At 34.4% G+C, this 16,730-nt stretch overlaps 1 protein-coding gene across 9 annotated transcripts in view; it reads right to left on the reverse strand.

Annotated features, from left to right (window-relative positions):
- LOC145676199 (protein lingerer-like) overlaps window positions 1-16,730 on the reverse strand; it is a 143,278-nt gene that overhangs the window by 42,252 nt on the left and 84,296 nt on the right. For all 9 annotated transcript variants that reach the window (XM_081747158.1, XM_081747160.1, XM_081747120.1 and 6 more), the window contains exons 17-18: window positions 9,655-9,906; window positions 8,358-8,537 (exon numbers count right to left, since the gene is read on the reverse strand). In XM_081747158.1, the coding sequence (XP_081603284.1) occupies window positions 8,358-8,537; window positions 9,655-9,906 (432 nt within the window). The remainder of the gene's footprint in view (window positions 1-8,357; window positions 8,538-9,654; window positions 9,907-16,730) is intronic.

The raw sequence follows: 16,730 nt of genomic DNA on the forward strand, positions 1-16,730 counted from the left end.
CAGCTCCAAAGAACTGTATGTATATGTAAATATTGACATCTCTACACTTTTTATGGTTATAGGTACATGTACATATTTGTTTGTTTCGTTTTTGTTTACAAACTATTTCTCAAGTTCTTCGAGCCAATTAAGTTTACTAGGTTTAATATCGTTAATTTCCAGTTCCGATTTGCAAAATTTATTCAAATGTCATTTCGTATAACACAATATTTCTTTCAAACACATTTTGTATGTATTTAATTAATCATGTGTACGTTATTTTAATTAATAAATAATATCTTATTTTTGATGCGAAAAGATTCCATTATTTCCAGTAGCACCCATTTTCTAATTATATAACAGTGCATGTTGATCCAATAATGTATGTTTTCATGTCCAACTTTACAAATTCTTAGCTTCTTAAGAATATATTATTTATCACCATTTTCAATTATAGTATTGAGTATTTATAATGTGCAAACTGTTTATTTACTCAAATATAACCTTTTTATTGAAAACTAACACTGCAATATTAGGGCAAAGAGTTTTGGCCAGGTTTTCAGCGCAAATACTCCACTGTGCGGCGGTGTTAACATTAGACGTCATTCTGGCAGGGTTGCCAACATTTCCGTCAAGTCATTGCAGAGTTGTGAGGCGTGCCAGACGTGTCGAAAGTAGTTCTATAGGAACTACAATCCTCAAGTGAACATGTTCAGTGCCGAAGGATGTCTTACGGCCGTGTTTACTGTACGAGTTCAAATTGGGCAGCAATGCTGTAGAATCTGTAGAGAAATATGTCCCGTGTTTGGAGAAGCATCAATGAGTGGACGCACTGCGCGAAAGTGGTTCATCTGATTTCCATCCGGAAGATGAGCGCCTCCACAGTAAGCCCCGAACGAGCGTCCATCCACTATGCTCGAGGAGAATAACGAGAGTAGTTGAGTTGATTTTGAATTTAACGTCCCGTTCAGCAGCGAGGCTATATGAGACGTGGACCTACTGATTAACGTGGAATCAGAACCACATGAACTCCCGCCGATAACGAGAGTGATCCATATCCAATGTGTCGGAGAAAATCATTCGATTGCATCTATATAACCTTGGAAAGACAAGGAAGCTCAGTAACTAAAGCCGCTCATAAAAGCAGAAGAAAATATCATTTGTCGTCCGCTGGATCTGTGGCTTTGCTACCAAACAACACATTCATCAACAGGAGGTATTGTTCTGTGTTTGGTGAACTAGCGCTGGTATTGTGTACTTAAATACTAGTGTCGAAAAAACATATAGGTATAATGGTTCCAGTTGCAAGTTGCAAATGAATTGAATCAGAAACAGCCAGCATTAGTCAGTAAGAAAGGTGTGGTCCTAGTCTCATACGACGAAAACGAGCACGGAGGTGGTCATCACATTTGGTTGGGAAGCTTTGCCTCGTCCTCCCTACTCCCTAAACTTTGCTTCATCCGACTAGCACTTGCTTTTGACCATGGATAATCATTTATGTGGGCAACAGTTTCGAAACCGAAATAATGCCACAAAGGTGATAATACCATTTTTTGACTATTAGGGACAAACGCGGCATTTATCAGCTGTAGCTCGTTGGGAACGACGTAATAAAGCTGTAGGAATATTTTGCTGAACAAAATGCATTTGCACGAAGAAAATAATAATAATAAAATAAAAATAAAACTGTCGTCATTTTCCACTGCAAAAATGAAGTATTTCGTGTTTGCCGAAATGGCGAATATACATATTTTGATGAAACTGTCTTCTTTATTATTAGTTATACACTGATTAATCTACTTTGAAAGAAGAAACACAGAACAAATATAATATTAATTTGGAAGTTCTATCGAGTTATAGGCACCTCCGTTCTATATGCATACATCTTTGATCTTAGAAATATGTTAGGTTTAAGAATACGGACATTATTTCTTCCTTATAAGCACATCTAAGAATACATAGATTATCTGTAGCCACCATATTTGTTCCAAAATAAACATCGGACAGCTTGGAAACAATATCTTTTGGGTCTTTAACGATTTTGAGCAACACAGTAAAATTTGTAGATAATATTGCTATCACTCCCAAAGTTACCGGTATTAGCCACGACTTCCAAGAATTTATATTTATCCAAACTGGATTCAAAACATTCTTTATGAACATAGTCAAAGTGGTTGTCACCCTTCTAGGATATTTTGGTGAAATGAAACAAGCTCTGACAAAGCCTTATTTACACCTTTACACAATAGCTTGCCTTACTCCGAATTAATACAATATCAGAATATCCAGAAGATAACAGAATACCAAAGTTGCAATTATTCCGTAATAATAAAAATACTTGTATTGTAATGCAAGCTGAACTGATCATAACACCACCTTAGGCGAAGACGCTTAGTAGCACGCTGAACAACTTCATAAAATGTTTAAACTCTACCATTTAAATCAATGCTGTGTAAATCATTGCCATTTAAATCTTTTATCAATCAAATCATAATATTCTCGTGTAACGAGATGAATCACCAATGCACATCCTAGATCACTACAACAATATTTAACTGGTACACATTCCTGATATTCACACTGAATAAAATGCATGCCAGAGTTGTTGTGAAACGGAAAAAAAAAAAGTGAAACACGGACAAATATAATATTTTGTTTGAAACATTTTATGAATGTAACATCTCTAATACTTTAAATTTACATTTTTCCTCAATAACAGTTAACACAAAAAATCATTAATCTATTGTTACGGAAAGGGTTAAAGATGTATACACTTTTTCCATTTTCAATGTGGAAGATACTTGTTTCTGAATGATCATCAAAAAGATCAGAGTCCATGAGTGCAAAATTACCTGTTTACTTCACAATATCAGATCTCTCCAAAGTGAACAGAAATCATAAGGAATAGATTTTTAGTGAATATTTTTTTCCTATTGTATCGGACGTTAACTACATTTGGTAGAGACGGTTGTGATGTCATACGTGCAATTTCATTTCACGTAAAAATGCATAAATTTACATTGGCACATGACACACGTATTGACATCACAGCCATGACTCGTACTGAGATAAGAAATAACAAAATTACACATTTGACATACTCCGGGTAAATAATTTTCCAAATTCTTCGTGTATAAAAACTATTCCTGATTAGGAAAATAAGATATTTTGTGATAATAAGGAAAACATTAGAGTCCTCTACGCAACTGCTTTGTGAAACAATCAAGGTAGTGAAAGCAGTTAAATCGGAATAACTTTCAACCAAATTATATGAACTATGATTCCAAATTCCAAAAGATATATATATATATATTAATAATATGCTCAGGTTACTAACAACAACCACTGCAAATTTACTGGTTTTAGTACTTTGCCATGTATGTGAACTTGATTGTGCAAGTATATGTGATAATGTGCTCTTCAAATATGAAAGCCTGACTAGGCGTTATAGAAAACAGGACTGAATAAAATTACAATTTTAAAAAATGGTCAATTTCTTTATTTATACGATTTTTTTGATTTAAATCACTAGTACCTGACCTTTTTGAAACTGAACACAATTCAAATGATATTCCTTTTTTAACTGGTAAACTACAGGGCTCTAGGATGTTTTAATTATTTGATGTTAGAACAAAAATGAAATTGGGACTTTCCTGTTATCATTAGCATTAAGGATGATAAAAATTCAAACAGAAATAAAAATTAGAAAAATGCTCAGGAAAGTGCCTTGAGTGACCTATTAAAAGTCGCCGGAAATCCAGTGCAGGAAAAAATTTCTGACATCAATATGTCAGCTGCTGCAAACTAGTTACACAGATAAAAAGATATTCTTCACTACGGTTCAACGTAGGTAATTTTGGTGTCATTTTAAAGAACATAGATACAATTTTTTCGCAAAACATCTAGATTTAGTGATATTTAGCTCTAAATTCTAAGATTTAGGAAAATATTTTTTCCTCCTACACGACGGGAAATATAAAAATTTGACTGAAATAAACCTAAACAACGTTGTGTAAGCTTTCTTACGGTGCCTTTATATTTACTGTACCTAATAAACTAAGCGAGTAGTGCGATTTTATATCCAACGACAAGCGGTCGAACGTGCTAATGTAAGAGACTAATTCATTACTGATGAAAGAGCGATATCTGCGTCACGATTGAACATAAATAATTTTAGTGTCATTTTTAAATAGAAAGGACATTATTTTATGTAGAATCACATAGAGCATATGTTTAGATATATTTAGTTCGATGTATATATTTGTTTTTCAACTTTCAGAGGAATATCAAACTAGACCTCAAACAAGCCTAATAGGCAATTATATATGCTTTGTTATGCTATATAAATCTCTCTACCCACACATGGTTCCGTATTAGGACGTAATTATGATTTACTGGAAGGTAGTTGAAAGTTCCATATGTAGTTGGGTGTAATGGATTTATGTATATTTTAACCAGAAACATGCCTTACGAACAGGCATCTGTTATTACTCTGCTTTTTGACAATCTTCAACCCCCCAGAAACAATTACTCGGTTCTTCTGTATGTATCTGAGGAAGTTAGAATGGCCATTCCACATGCGTTATTACATTTGACCAGCTTTGTATATAATATTAAAGCAAGTGAGATCATTGTACAGTGCAGGGTGAGCGGCAAACTGTCAAACGTCATCCTGAGACTAAGTAGTTTTCATTTGGTGATGTCATATGGAGTCTTCGGCTATATAATGCACGGAAGTGCGTTACATGACCTGTGGAACACTATCTATGCAACAAATACAGTAAAGTATATCACAAGTTGAGGCGAATATCTAGAGCAGTGCGAGCAATATTCTTACACTGCATTAGCAATAGTCACTGTGGATGAAGATTTGTCAAAGCTTAAAATGATTAACTCACTTCATCATGACAGCGCCACATGATTCAAATCATGTCTTACAAGGATGGGGAAGAAAACACAAGTTCAAAGCATAAAATCAGAGATAGAAAACATTCTGTAAGATTCGCGGACGAACAAGTACGGTATGGAAACAGTACTTCCACCAAGTACTGTTCATTCGAGATGAACGACAAGGAGACTGGTCACTGCATCTGGATTGTGTTACTGCCATAATTCCTTATTCCCACGCAGCTGGGCATCTTACTTATGCAAAATCTAGCCATCTCATAGCTAGACTCCAGAAATGGATATTTCACAATCAGATGCTCGGATAAAATTTGGTCTGGCGTGAGGTCTGATTTGACAGCGGACAGATACTAATGAGATCTATGAAGAGGGAGGGAGGAATAACACACAGAGGACTTACTGATAGTGTTCTGTCACGGTGGATACGCTCAATGTCCGTTCAGTGTGAGTGCAAAGAAAAAAATCTGTGGACTACTCTTCCAGACCAGTGAGCAGCTTGAGTTAAGCAAATCTGAAAGATGTCGAGATGATAATGATTTGGAGAAATCTTTAGGTTTGTTTAGACTGCATCTACCATTTCCCGTTCAACAAGAACTTACGTACAGTATAAGCAAAATTATTGACGCGTCTCTTTCATCTGACTTTGTAGGGAAATTTCTGTTTTCTTTATATGTTCGAAATTTTGGAAGGTTTCCACAACAGGAAAGGTTAATGACAAAACACATTCGCAATGTCTATGTTCAATATTATTTTAAAATAAAGAAATTAGAAGCAAAAAATTATAATTTGTCCGAAATTACGAAAATTATCAACTCTGTTGAAAAGGATATTTTTCTAGACCAGGAGGCAATTCTGCAGTTCAACGTAGAACTGAGATCTCTACATCACTGACAGTGAGAACAATGTGGATTCATATCGACAAACAAAACATTTTATCAAATATTTCTAACATTTCTTGTATCTGCAGACTCCATATAAATAATGCAGTGGAAATTATCTATCAAAAGGGACGAATTGGAACATGATCATAAGGAAAACCATGTCTTGTAGTAGAACAGACGTACATGGTGTAAGAAATCGGTAGCACAGTTGGTTAGTGTGAGTGCGTAAAATCAATCAATAAATGAGATTAAAAGTGGTTCGAGTCCCGTGCGCAGAATTTGTTTTACTATCACAATTGTTTATTTTGTTGCTTTTGTATGTGAGAAACAAACTCCTATTCTATGTTTTAGATAGATAGGATCAAATCCTATCTTTTTAGAAGAAGCGATCGAAGGTTTCGAAACGCAATGAAAACAAATGGTATAAGAACGACAGAGTGCTCTCTAGTGCCCAGTTTTGGAAGCACATCTGTGAAACTTTTACCAGAGATAGACATCAAGATTAGCTTTCATTTTTTGCCCGTAAGTCAATAAGGGCGATTTTTGAGTTATGTCACTCTTGAAATAAACAGGCGATACGTTTAAAACTCATCACGATATCAAGGGGAAAAAAATGCCATTCTTGCACCTGTATTATTAATTTTTGTTTGTAAAGGTTTCGTAAGTATTTCTGTATGCTCATTGGTGCATAAAGAATGCTTTGCAGTAAATTCAATTTCTTAAAGGCAGTAATTTAGGGAGTTTCATAATCAATTTTTACATTACTTGTCGTCCCGAAAATTATATGATTGTTTCGTCTCGTGGCATCACTACTAAATTAAATGCATTATAGAACTCTCCTCTCTATCTACTTGGTTCATAACGAACTTCCCTATTAAATGTTTAATTTTCTCTGTAAATATTTATTGAGGCGAAATTCTATAATGCATTTAATTAAGTAGTGATACTTCGAGACGAAACGGTCATAATTTTCGACACCAAAAGCATTTTCACGAGACGTGACGAGTTGAGATTTTAAGCTGTCTCGTCTCCATAACGAGTGGAGACTTCATATGATACTTCCATATAAGTTTCGAGACGAGACGGCGTTTGCAGGAGACCTGAGGAGACAGCCTACAATCTAATCTTGTCTCATGGAAACATTATTAAATTAGGTAACTTTGTTTTAGGAAACCTTTAAAAATCAGCAACCGTCGAAAACGTTTAAATAAATGAACAAGTAAAGAATTTCTGACTCACATCGCATTTCGAACGTTTGGAATGTAGTTATTCACTGACAATTACACAAATGTTGCCATTTAAGATGGAAACGAGCTTCATTCCATGTGCATCATGAGCGCCAGTAGCGAAAGATATGACATTTAGTATTAATTTATATGAAGAAATTAACAAATATGCCTCTAATTTACAAAATGATGTTCCTAAGAACGAAACGAAAAGTTTTTTTATTTATTTTATTTATTTTTTTTTATTTATTTTTTTATTTTTTTTTAAATAACAGTAATTGCCCACACACTGCCTGAGTCGAATGCATTACGGATGTTCACATCAAGCAATGGAAAGTGTTGTTTTCAGACTAGTTTGCTTCAAGACTGGCGTCATGAAACAACCATGTGTTTCATTTTACCTACGTATTTTATCACCTCCGATACTTTAGCTGATTTTGTGTTTGTTGACGAATATTTCGTATGTCGTAGAAAACTGCTCCATTATATAAGGAAAACGAAAATTTCTACCCCAATGGGGACTCGAACCTAGTCCGTAGGATTACGAACATTATGACTTAAACCCCTCAGTTTTCTGTTCACCTTAGAACAGTTCACATAAATCGTCCAGTATTGGACAGTTCTTTTGCATTGCCGTGAGAAATCATTTGATAATACGAATAATTTTTTTCTCGTTACTGTCAATATTTGATTCAATGTGAAATGTATTCATACACAATGAACAGTCTCCTAACTCGTAAATAATGTTTTTGTGTTTTAATTGATGTATCTCTCTTTTCTATATTTAGCACCTTTATTTTTCCAAATACGTTTATTTTTGTTTTTTGTATTTACTGTATGACTTAAGAACACCGAATGTTCACAGAAGCAGAACCTCTAGTCAAACGTATTCTAATTAAAAGCTACTAACTTTGGATTTGAATTGGAAGCTTTTATCTAAAAAGCCCACGTAAAATACACTATAAATTATTGTAATACACACACTTTATTTACCTCACTCTGCTGTGAAGTATCTATTATTTCTCGCTTGTAAATTAGATCACACCACTGAAATGTTGAGTCACTCTTTTAACACGGTTAAGGTAGTTTTCATGCTACAAAAATTATTTCAGTCGTTTTCAAATAAACCATTATTTAGTGTCGTATAAACCTATGTCAACATTATTCTCAGATTTTCGTCTAAAATGTCATAATATTTACCGCATATTAGAAAATAATATTAATGGAAATTCCTTATTACCGTACAAGTAATTTTGCACAAATGATATATTTCATATGTTTACCTGGAATTGGTGTGTTTAAGAGGAAAGACGAGACAGTAACAAGAAGATCTCATGCACCACCATTTAATTAAAATGAAACATACCTGATGCATTGGCTGGTGCATTAAAGGAGTCGAATGATGTTGCTGCTGGTGGGGAGTCATAGTTGGAATGAAGAGATGTGGCGCATAAGCACCACTTGGAGCTCCCATTGGTGTTGTTTGCGTTCCAGCCAAATTAAAAGGTGGCGGTGTTCCAGAGTGAAAGGCTTGTTTATCGTACGACTGAAAAAGACAGTACAGCGTAAAACATATACAAATAATACAAACGTAACATCACAAGTGTTAAGCATCAATAATTGAACAACATACTTTCCATACTTAGAAAAAGATACCTAATTCATATACTGGTATTCAAGTGTGTGAAATATGTAAACTATATCAAGTGTAATTTATCAAATTAGTATGTGAATTCAATGTTTTTACTATTTCAAGTGACGTAAGGCAGTACATCATAAGTAAACATTAAGGTCATACATCACAAGTAGGCATGGTACAGTCGATAGCAACATTATATGAATGATTTCTGGCCAGTATTCTCCACTTTTATCATTTTGCTTAGTATTTCATAGTAATCACTTGTATTCCTCCACGCCTACATTAGCCAACAGGACAGAAACAAACTAAATTACTCATTAATCTAGTAGTATTCATAGACTGCGATAAAACTACGAACTAGACAGCGTATTCAAGATTCATAAATGCTACTACTTAGCTAACGATATTTATAGGTTATCTAATTTTGTAGTTTCTCCCTTAAAGGTTTACTGTTACTTTTAACATATCGTCCACCTCAAATTTCATCTCTGTAATTGTACCCCTTTCATAACCGCACCCATTCTCATTTCTGTGTGCCTTAGAAGAAAACTGCAGCAAAGTAATCCTTATGCTTTCAACAGGCGTTATATGATGTTAAAAATGTGCAATTAATCAGAAACTTATTATGTATTTTCCCCCTTTCTTCTTGACCGCCTTTCTTACAACAATATGCTGTCGTAAATAAAAACCTGTTCAATAACAATAGTAAATAAATCCTGTGATTTTGTACAGTAATGTTTATTAACCTCTAAAACACTATAAATACTTTTTATTCAACATTACTTTATACACTACGAGATTTTATTAAGTACTACTACTTTAAAATTTACTTATATTGCTCAGTTTACAGTTGAACTAATGATTCATTATACTTCCATTAAATAGCATTACTATTAGGTACGACAATGTGTCAGTACGAATTAATAAAATACGGAAAATACTTATAAAAGTCTACGTTTAAAACCCAGGAATTCTGCAGAATACTTAGCGTAACTAATGATCCAACCTTGTTTATTATACTCACGTTCACTTTCCCTATTGCTACGTGGGTCTTTCCGTACACGCTTAAATCGGATCCTGAGGACCCGGCTGTTCCTGAACTTCCACCCACTCCTCCTTTACTCTGGGATTGACTTCCAGACACATAACCTGTTTTGCTGAAGTCCTGACTTTGGGAAAGATTGTCGTAGGCAGACCCGTAGCCTGATCCGTAAGTAGCTGGTTTAGGATACTGGGTACTATTTGTTGCACCATGTGCATTTGTGGCAGTAGGCACCTGGAAAGAATTTATTACTTAACAAGACACTGGTCGAACATCACAACTGACAATATGTACATTTATGTCCAAAATTATTGTCGCACATCTATAAATATGTTGTTCTAGGAATATAATTTGATAACGAATTCGCCCGGTATTTCTTATAATGTTAGTATGTGTATAATCGGCAAAGACATGTATGTGGAAAATTTCACGTGAAAAGAGCAGTAAATAAGAACAATAAAACGAAAATAAAACTTTATCCTCCATTTAGCAAGATTTTGTTTTACTCATTCTAATTATCGTATTTATAATTTTTTCCCTATGAAATTTACCACAAATATACATTTCCCGATTATACACATAGTATAGTATCAGCATTAAAAGTGTCCTGCAACATCATTATCAAATTATATTCTTACAAGAAGACAGTTATAGATATGCGACAATCATTTTGAACATGAGTACCTACTACAAAGAGGCAACAGATTCACAAATATAATAATTCACGGAATATACGACTCGAATAAACATATTTCATGATTCCTACAAGTTCTAATCGCAAAAAAATTCTCGGCTCCTGAAATTAATTCCGTGACCATATGAAATCCCTATGAAATGAAACGATCTTTTCCTTCCCTACAACCGACCTTGCTTCACCAATTTGATAACAATGATGGATATTTTACGCACTGCACTCTGCTTTTACTTGAACATATAAAGGCAACTTTTTAACCATTTACTTTTTAACTTAAGTAATACTATAGCTTATGAAGTAGCTTAACATTTCTGTGCGTTTTCATAATCAGTTAAAAAACATTACCTAAAATATCAAATTTCTTCACAAAAAAGAAAAACATATTTTGCAGAGAAAGAGATATCATTCAATTGCTATTATTTTACAAAAGGAATGTAGCAAAGCCACTTTGCACTTCATGAAAGAATCATTTTTACCTTTTTCAATTTCAGTAAGTCCCGACTTTGTTAATACTTTCGAGACAGGGTCGGGAATGTGGCACACACGGATGTGCCACTTTCTTAATCCTCTGCAGCGTGAACACTAATTAAGATATAGGAATAATTTTTTTCAATGTCAAATATGGTTGGACCATTTTATCCTGATCTTGGTGGTGATTTTTTCCTGAGTGTTCAATTTTCCTCTCAAATTTGAGCCCAGTCAAAAATTCGAGAATTTTCGAATTTTCAATTTTCTTTTTTTAGTTTTTTCAGTATAACTTCCTTCGTTTAAGAGAGATCTACTTAGGACTTGTCAGGTATACCCCTCATATGGATACCTAATTTTTTAGACTAATTTGAACGCAAAGTGTTGCCAACTAGAGAAATTAAAATTTTCCTATTTTTCGGTCAAAAAATTCTACATTTTCGAAAGATATGTTTATAAATCCGTACCTATACAAAACGCACCATAGAAAGTTTCACTTGGATAATTAGGGGAAGTACAGTTAAGGTTTACAGTAGACCTTGTTCTGTAAATGGAAAGAAAATTGTGATTTTTTAATTACATGCTTATTTTATTAGATATCGTCATGATACTTCTACGATATATTAGTGGGGTTATTTTAAGATAGTCTGCGTTGCCTGATAGCAGTGTTTCTAGCCGAAGAAAATTCCCGATTTTAAGTGAAAAATTCGGAAAATGTCCCACTCTTCCCTCTATAATTTCTCTCCTGTTGGCTACATTGGAACAAACGTAGCAGTATCTGAAAGTCTCATTTTTGGCCTACACAACAAACCATAGAAAGTTCCAGTAGAATAATTAGGGAAGTTGCAGTACTTGCATAACTGTTGATTTTTGCTTCTGAGGTGGAAAAAGTGTCAAAATTTCGTGTACAATGAGAGAGAATTTTTTCTGTCTTTGTATGGCATTCAATAACTTCACTTTTCACTGTGAGTTGTCTACATCAAAGAATTGTTTGAGGTGACTTGACCCACTGGTGACAGTGAGTGGTGCCAGCTCCAAAAAATCTTAAAATTAGGTTAGGGATTTTTTGTGAATTTTCACCCCTACATTTCCCTCCCGTTGGCAACACTGCAATCAAAATTACGTCATAAAATTGCCACATCATCATTCTAAAAAAAAACAAAAAAAAACAAACAAAAAAAAAAAAAAACAAGGTATCAACCATATCATCAATCCAGTAAATATTCTGAGTTATAATTCATTAACAAAGTCTACGAAAATGCCAAAAATGACCATGTCTCAAAAGGGTTAAACTATACCTGTAAATTAAGTTCTTTCCCTGACTCTCCCTAACTCCGTTTTTTCTAACTGATTTTCCAAATTGTATAAACCCTATAACTCTCAATCATTCAGAGATAAATACAGAAATTATCGGTATTTTTCCTTTTGAACTTTGATACAGCTTTAAGTCACAACTCACTGAAAGGAAAATAGACTTTAACACTCTTTATGTACTATATTAAATATTTAACATTTAATACCAGAAATTGTCAACGTGTATAATTTCATTCGACAAAAACGTTTACAAAGTAGTCTCAAAGCAACCGAAATTGAAACTTTTTAAAGTCGCGAAGATGTTACAGAATCATGGAAACTAAAATACTTCATACCCAACTACTCACAAAGCGTTACTCGCATAATTGCTTAAGTACACTGCAAGACTAACTTGAATACCTCAGAGTGTTATACATTTCTGGGTATATAAAACCCATACATACACTCATGTGCAAAAGTAAAGAACATGGGATTTGTAGGATGTATCAAGCGGAAAAAACGGAGAATCGGCTATATGGTAACATTGAAAACAGTGTGAGGTAAAGCATTTAATAATGGGCAACAAGAACGAAAATGCACAGGAGCGCGAAAATCTGGAAATGCAAACATGTGGAAAGGATGCGTACAAGGACACTACGAGTGAGAGTCTCAAGATACTCATCCACTTTGCAGTTTGATGGGGACGTGCATTATCATAAATTAGAATGAAATCAGGAACCACTGAACTCTGAAATAAACGAACATCTGGTCTAGGATGTCATCCAGGAGGAACACCTGCAATGGTACTCCTGGATAGATATAGGAGCGTGCGAGACCTCAGGACGATCCCACCTCACACAATGATTCATCCATTCCTGTAATGTCAAGCTCAGTAATGTTATCAGGAAGGAATAGTGCTCTCTCCAGTTGAATATACGTCAAGAATCATAGGTGAGACAACCGAGATTTGTCTATTAACAAGACGACTCAACAGCACATGGGCCAACACATAATGTCTGCACCTATTTACACGGGTTATTCTTTGCAACGGAGTCATAGAACATAGCTTGCTGGTCGTCTGGCATATAAGTGACCCTCAGCTACCCGTCTGTACACTGTAAGCCTTGTAACAATGATTCCTGTAGCGGCTGCAAGAACTTTACCTAGACTTGACATGGTGTTGTGTCTATTGCACCTAGCTATTAGGCATAATGAATTATTTTCTTGGGTAGTGGAACTCGTCGGACGCCCCTCTGCCAAACCTCCGAATCACGTCTTCACGTTGGTTATCACTGACATACCCCTGAAATTACACTCTGTGTGGCATATTCCCCACTTCCAACTGGGTTTTACCCATGTGCAGTCGTCCGATGACTTCCACGCTTGACATCATCAATATGTCTTTTCGCCATTCTCCTACAAATGATTGGCTATAAGGTCAGCAATACTACTGTGTGTACGCTGTAAATGTCTTCTAGAAAACAACTGAAGGAGTGTTGATACAGCGCTCATCACATATCCAGCATCAATGGGGTGTATACAGAGGTGCAAATCTGTAACATATGGATCATGTGTAGCAAACAGTCAAGGATTCATTCTAGGATAAACTCTCAATGCATTACAATTGTTTTCAACAATAACTTTTGTATGTACTTTTCCATTATCCTTAACTTCTGCATACGAGTGTATTTCACGTAGTATATATTACCCATAATCGAATGGTTTAACTGAAAGTAGCACAACGGCGAGTAAGATAACCTTGAATTCGAATCCTTCTTTGCTGCATTTAAAATCACTATTAATCATTACACGAAGCTAACATCTTTTTAAATATTTTGTAACTGAAGAACAACTGATTCATATAGTCAGCAACTTATGATAATTGTTGTTCTATCCCAGTTAAACGCACATTCCATTCTAATATATTCAATAATGTGAACTGCATAATATCAGTAGAAAAGTAAAATCTTATTACAGAAGTAAACACTTCGCAGCTCCCTCACAGCTGTAAATGCAAACTATTCTTACGAAAACAAAGGAGATGAAAACCTGTGCCTTTGCTCATAAACATGTTTTCAACCCTTTGTTCGTTAATAAGTAATAACAAAATGGAAAATAAGAATAATTTCCTGAAGGAACATGTCAAAAATATTTATATCATTACAAGTGTAATCCTGTAACTATGCCATTTAGATTCCAAGGAATATTCTGACGATGGATACAGGCCTGCCAGCAGGACATTGAAAAAATATAGGACAGTTTAGTTTCTATAATAAAATATTACGCTTTAAAGTGCAGAAAAAAATATAAATGTATTGTAAGAAAATGTCACCCTTCACCCGCCAATCTTCCAAGACTTTTCCAGTATTCATTGCAGATTTTCTGGGGTACCAACAATTTTGATTAAATTGTACAAACACAAATTAGTAATGCAACTGGAAGTATTATTTCTTTAAGAATACCACTTCTCCATACATTCAGAATTACACTTTTCACGTTACTTTTTCTTTTGTTTATATGATTTTTGTGCAAACAATAGAATTTGAACAAGGCACTGAAAATAGTAAAAACACTAAAAAATGCAGCTTCAGTATTGTTAGAATTTAGAACATATTCGTGCTACCTAAGAAGAAAAAGAAATAGTTAACTTATTTATAGGATTATCATGGCATTTCACACTTTTTACATGTCGTTATTTATACATAATTTTGAATACACGCAAAAATATTAACTATTTCTCTACCTCCCTACTACCCTTCTAGTTCTTTTATTTACAGACCAACTGTATTTTGACATTATTTTTCATTACTTTGTATCTTTCTAATGAATAAAGAAGACTGATAACTTATTTCTCTGTAATGAAATATTTGAATCTAATTAAACATTGAATTATTTGATCAAAGTATTTCCTTCTCAAATAAATAATGTGACAGCATTTCATTCATCATAGCTCTGCAAATATATATATATATACTTCTAACAACTGTTATACAACATACATTTCAGGACATTTCAAGTTTATAAATAACTTCCAGGATTTTCACCATTTTCTGCTTTTCAGAACTTTTCCAGGGCGTTACCACGACACTTTTATTTCCAGTCTTTCAGGACGTGTGTGGGAACTTTGCATATTATGGACAGCAATATTGGAAGGCGCTGGAATATGTTGAATACCAACACACCTTCATGCCTAGCCAATACTGCTGCACACACTGTTGAAAGAACATGCTAACACAGCTTGCGTTATAAGAAACTAAGACAAGGTTCCTCAGCTAAGCTTCATTGGGGAAGATTAAGCACATAGGAAACAAAGGAAACAAGAATGGACATGGAAGGATAGGAAAAAACAATTAAAAAAAAAATAGTGACTAGTCCCTCAGAAAAAAAAAGCTAAGATACATTTAGCATGTTGCTAATATGTAGCAATTTAGCCCTTGGCCCGTATTTTTAATAATTCAATCACTGAAAAATATAGGAAATAAAGGTCAAGATTAAAATATAGGACAAATATACACAAATTTCCAAAATATAGGGAAAAAAAAGGAAAACAGGACAGCTGGGAGCCCTGTGGATACTATATATAAACTCATCCACTTTTACTTGTACAGTGCAACGCTCATTTCCGAGCTGAGTGAAACTACAGGATGCAACTGGACTAAAATAGTTGCGGACACTTTTGAAAAGGCAGTAGAGCAATGAATGTATTATGTGCTTTATATCTTAAGCAACTCCAATATTACAAAGGACAAGGCTACATAGAAAGTGGGATTAAAACTACCATGTATCCGAATATCTGCGGCCTCACTGGGGATCAATTTTTTATATGTATGGACGACACTCTTGTCATACGAAAAAAACCTCAACAGTTTTCTTCTTTATAACTGAGGTTCATGTATTAGTAAAGGTATTACGGGAAGCACCTTGCCCGATCTTGAATAATAGAACGTACACAAGAAATTGGGTAACAATACTACATTAGAACTAGAAAATGGATGGTTACTTTGTTATTAACTAAGTTTTAATTGAACATACATTTTTCTTCCAAACATTTACCTTATTAGCACATCTCAAAATAACATTAGAACTCTCTACGTTTTAAAGTCCATGATATAAAGTATTTTACTATTTTCTTTTCCTCCTTATTCCACTTCTGTCAACGGTTACATTTTTCACACATTCCCCTTAATATCATTCATAAGTTTCTACTTGTTATACCATTCTGTCAGAACTTCTTTCCACTTCCTCTTAAATTATCCACAAACTATATACTGAATCCATCGAGCTTCTTTGTAGCTGAATGATTAGTTACAGCCTTTGGAATGGAAGAAAGTTGTTTGTTCATCAACGGGAGAGCTCAGCTCCCATTCCACATTAAATAGCTTTGGTGTTGGGAAGGGCAACTTCAAAGAAGCGAAAGGAAAGTAAATCCATACAATTTTTACTCATGCCTTTGGTTTGCAACTTCCATTTCAGCCTCCCTTAGCCTCGGAGTAATCGTAAGCCATCAGACTTAAAAACACATCGAAATCAGTTTTTCATTCCTTAGATTTTGGTATTACTTCTTCACAACAGACACAAAAAATCAAACGTTGTTATTCACAAGTGA

This window comes from Thermobia domestica, chromosome 2 (genome assembly GCF_964235325.1).
Source record: "Thermobia domestica chromosome 2, izTheDome1.hap1.1, whole genome shotgun sequence".
In the NCBI taxonomy this organism is placed as follows: domain Eukaryota; kingdom Metazoa; phylum Arthropoda; class Insecta; order Zygentoma; family Lepismatidae; genus Thermobia; species Thermobia domestica.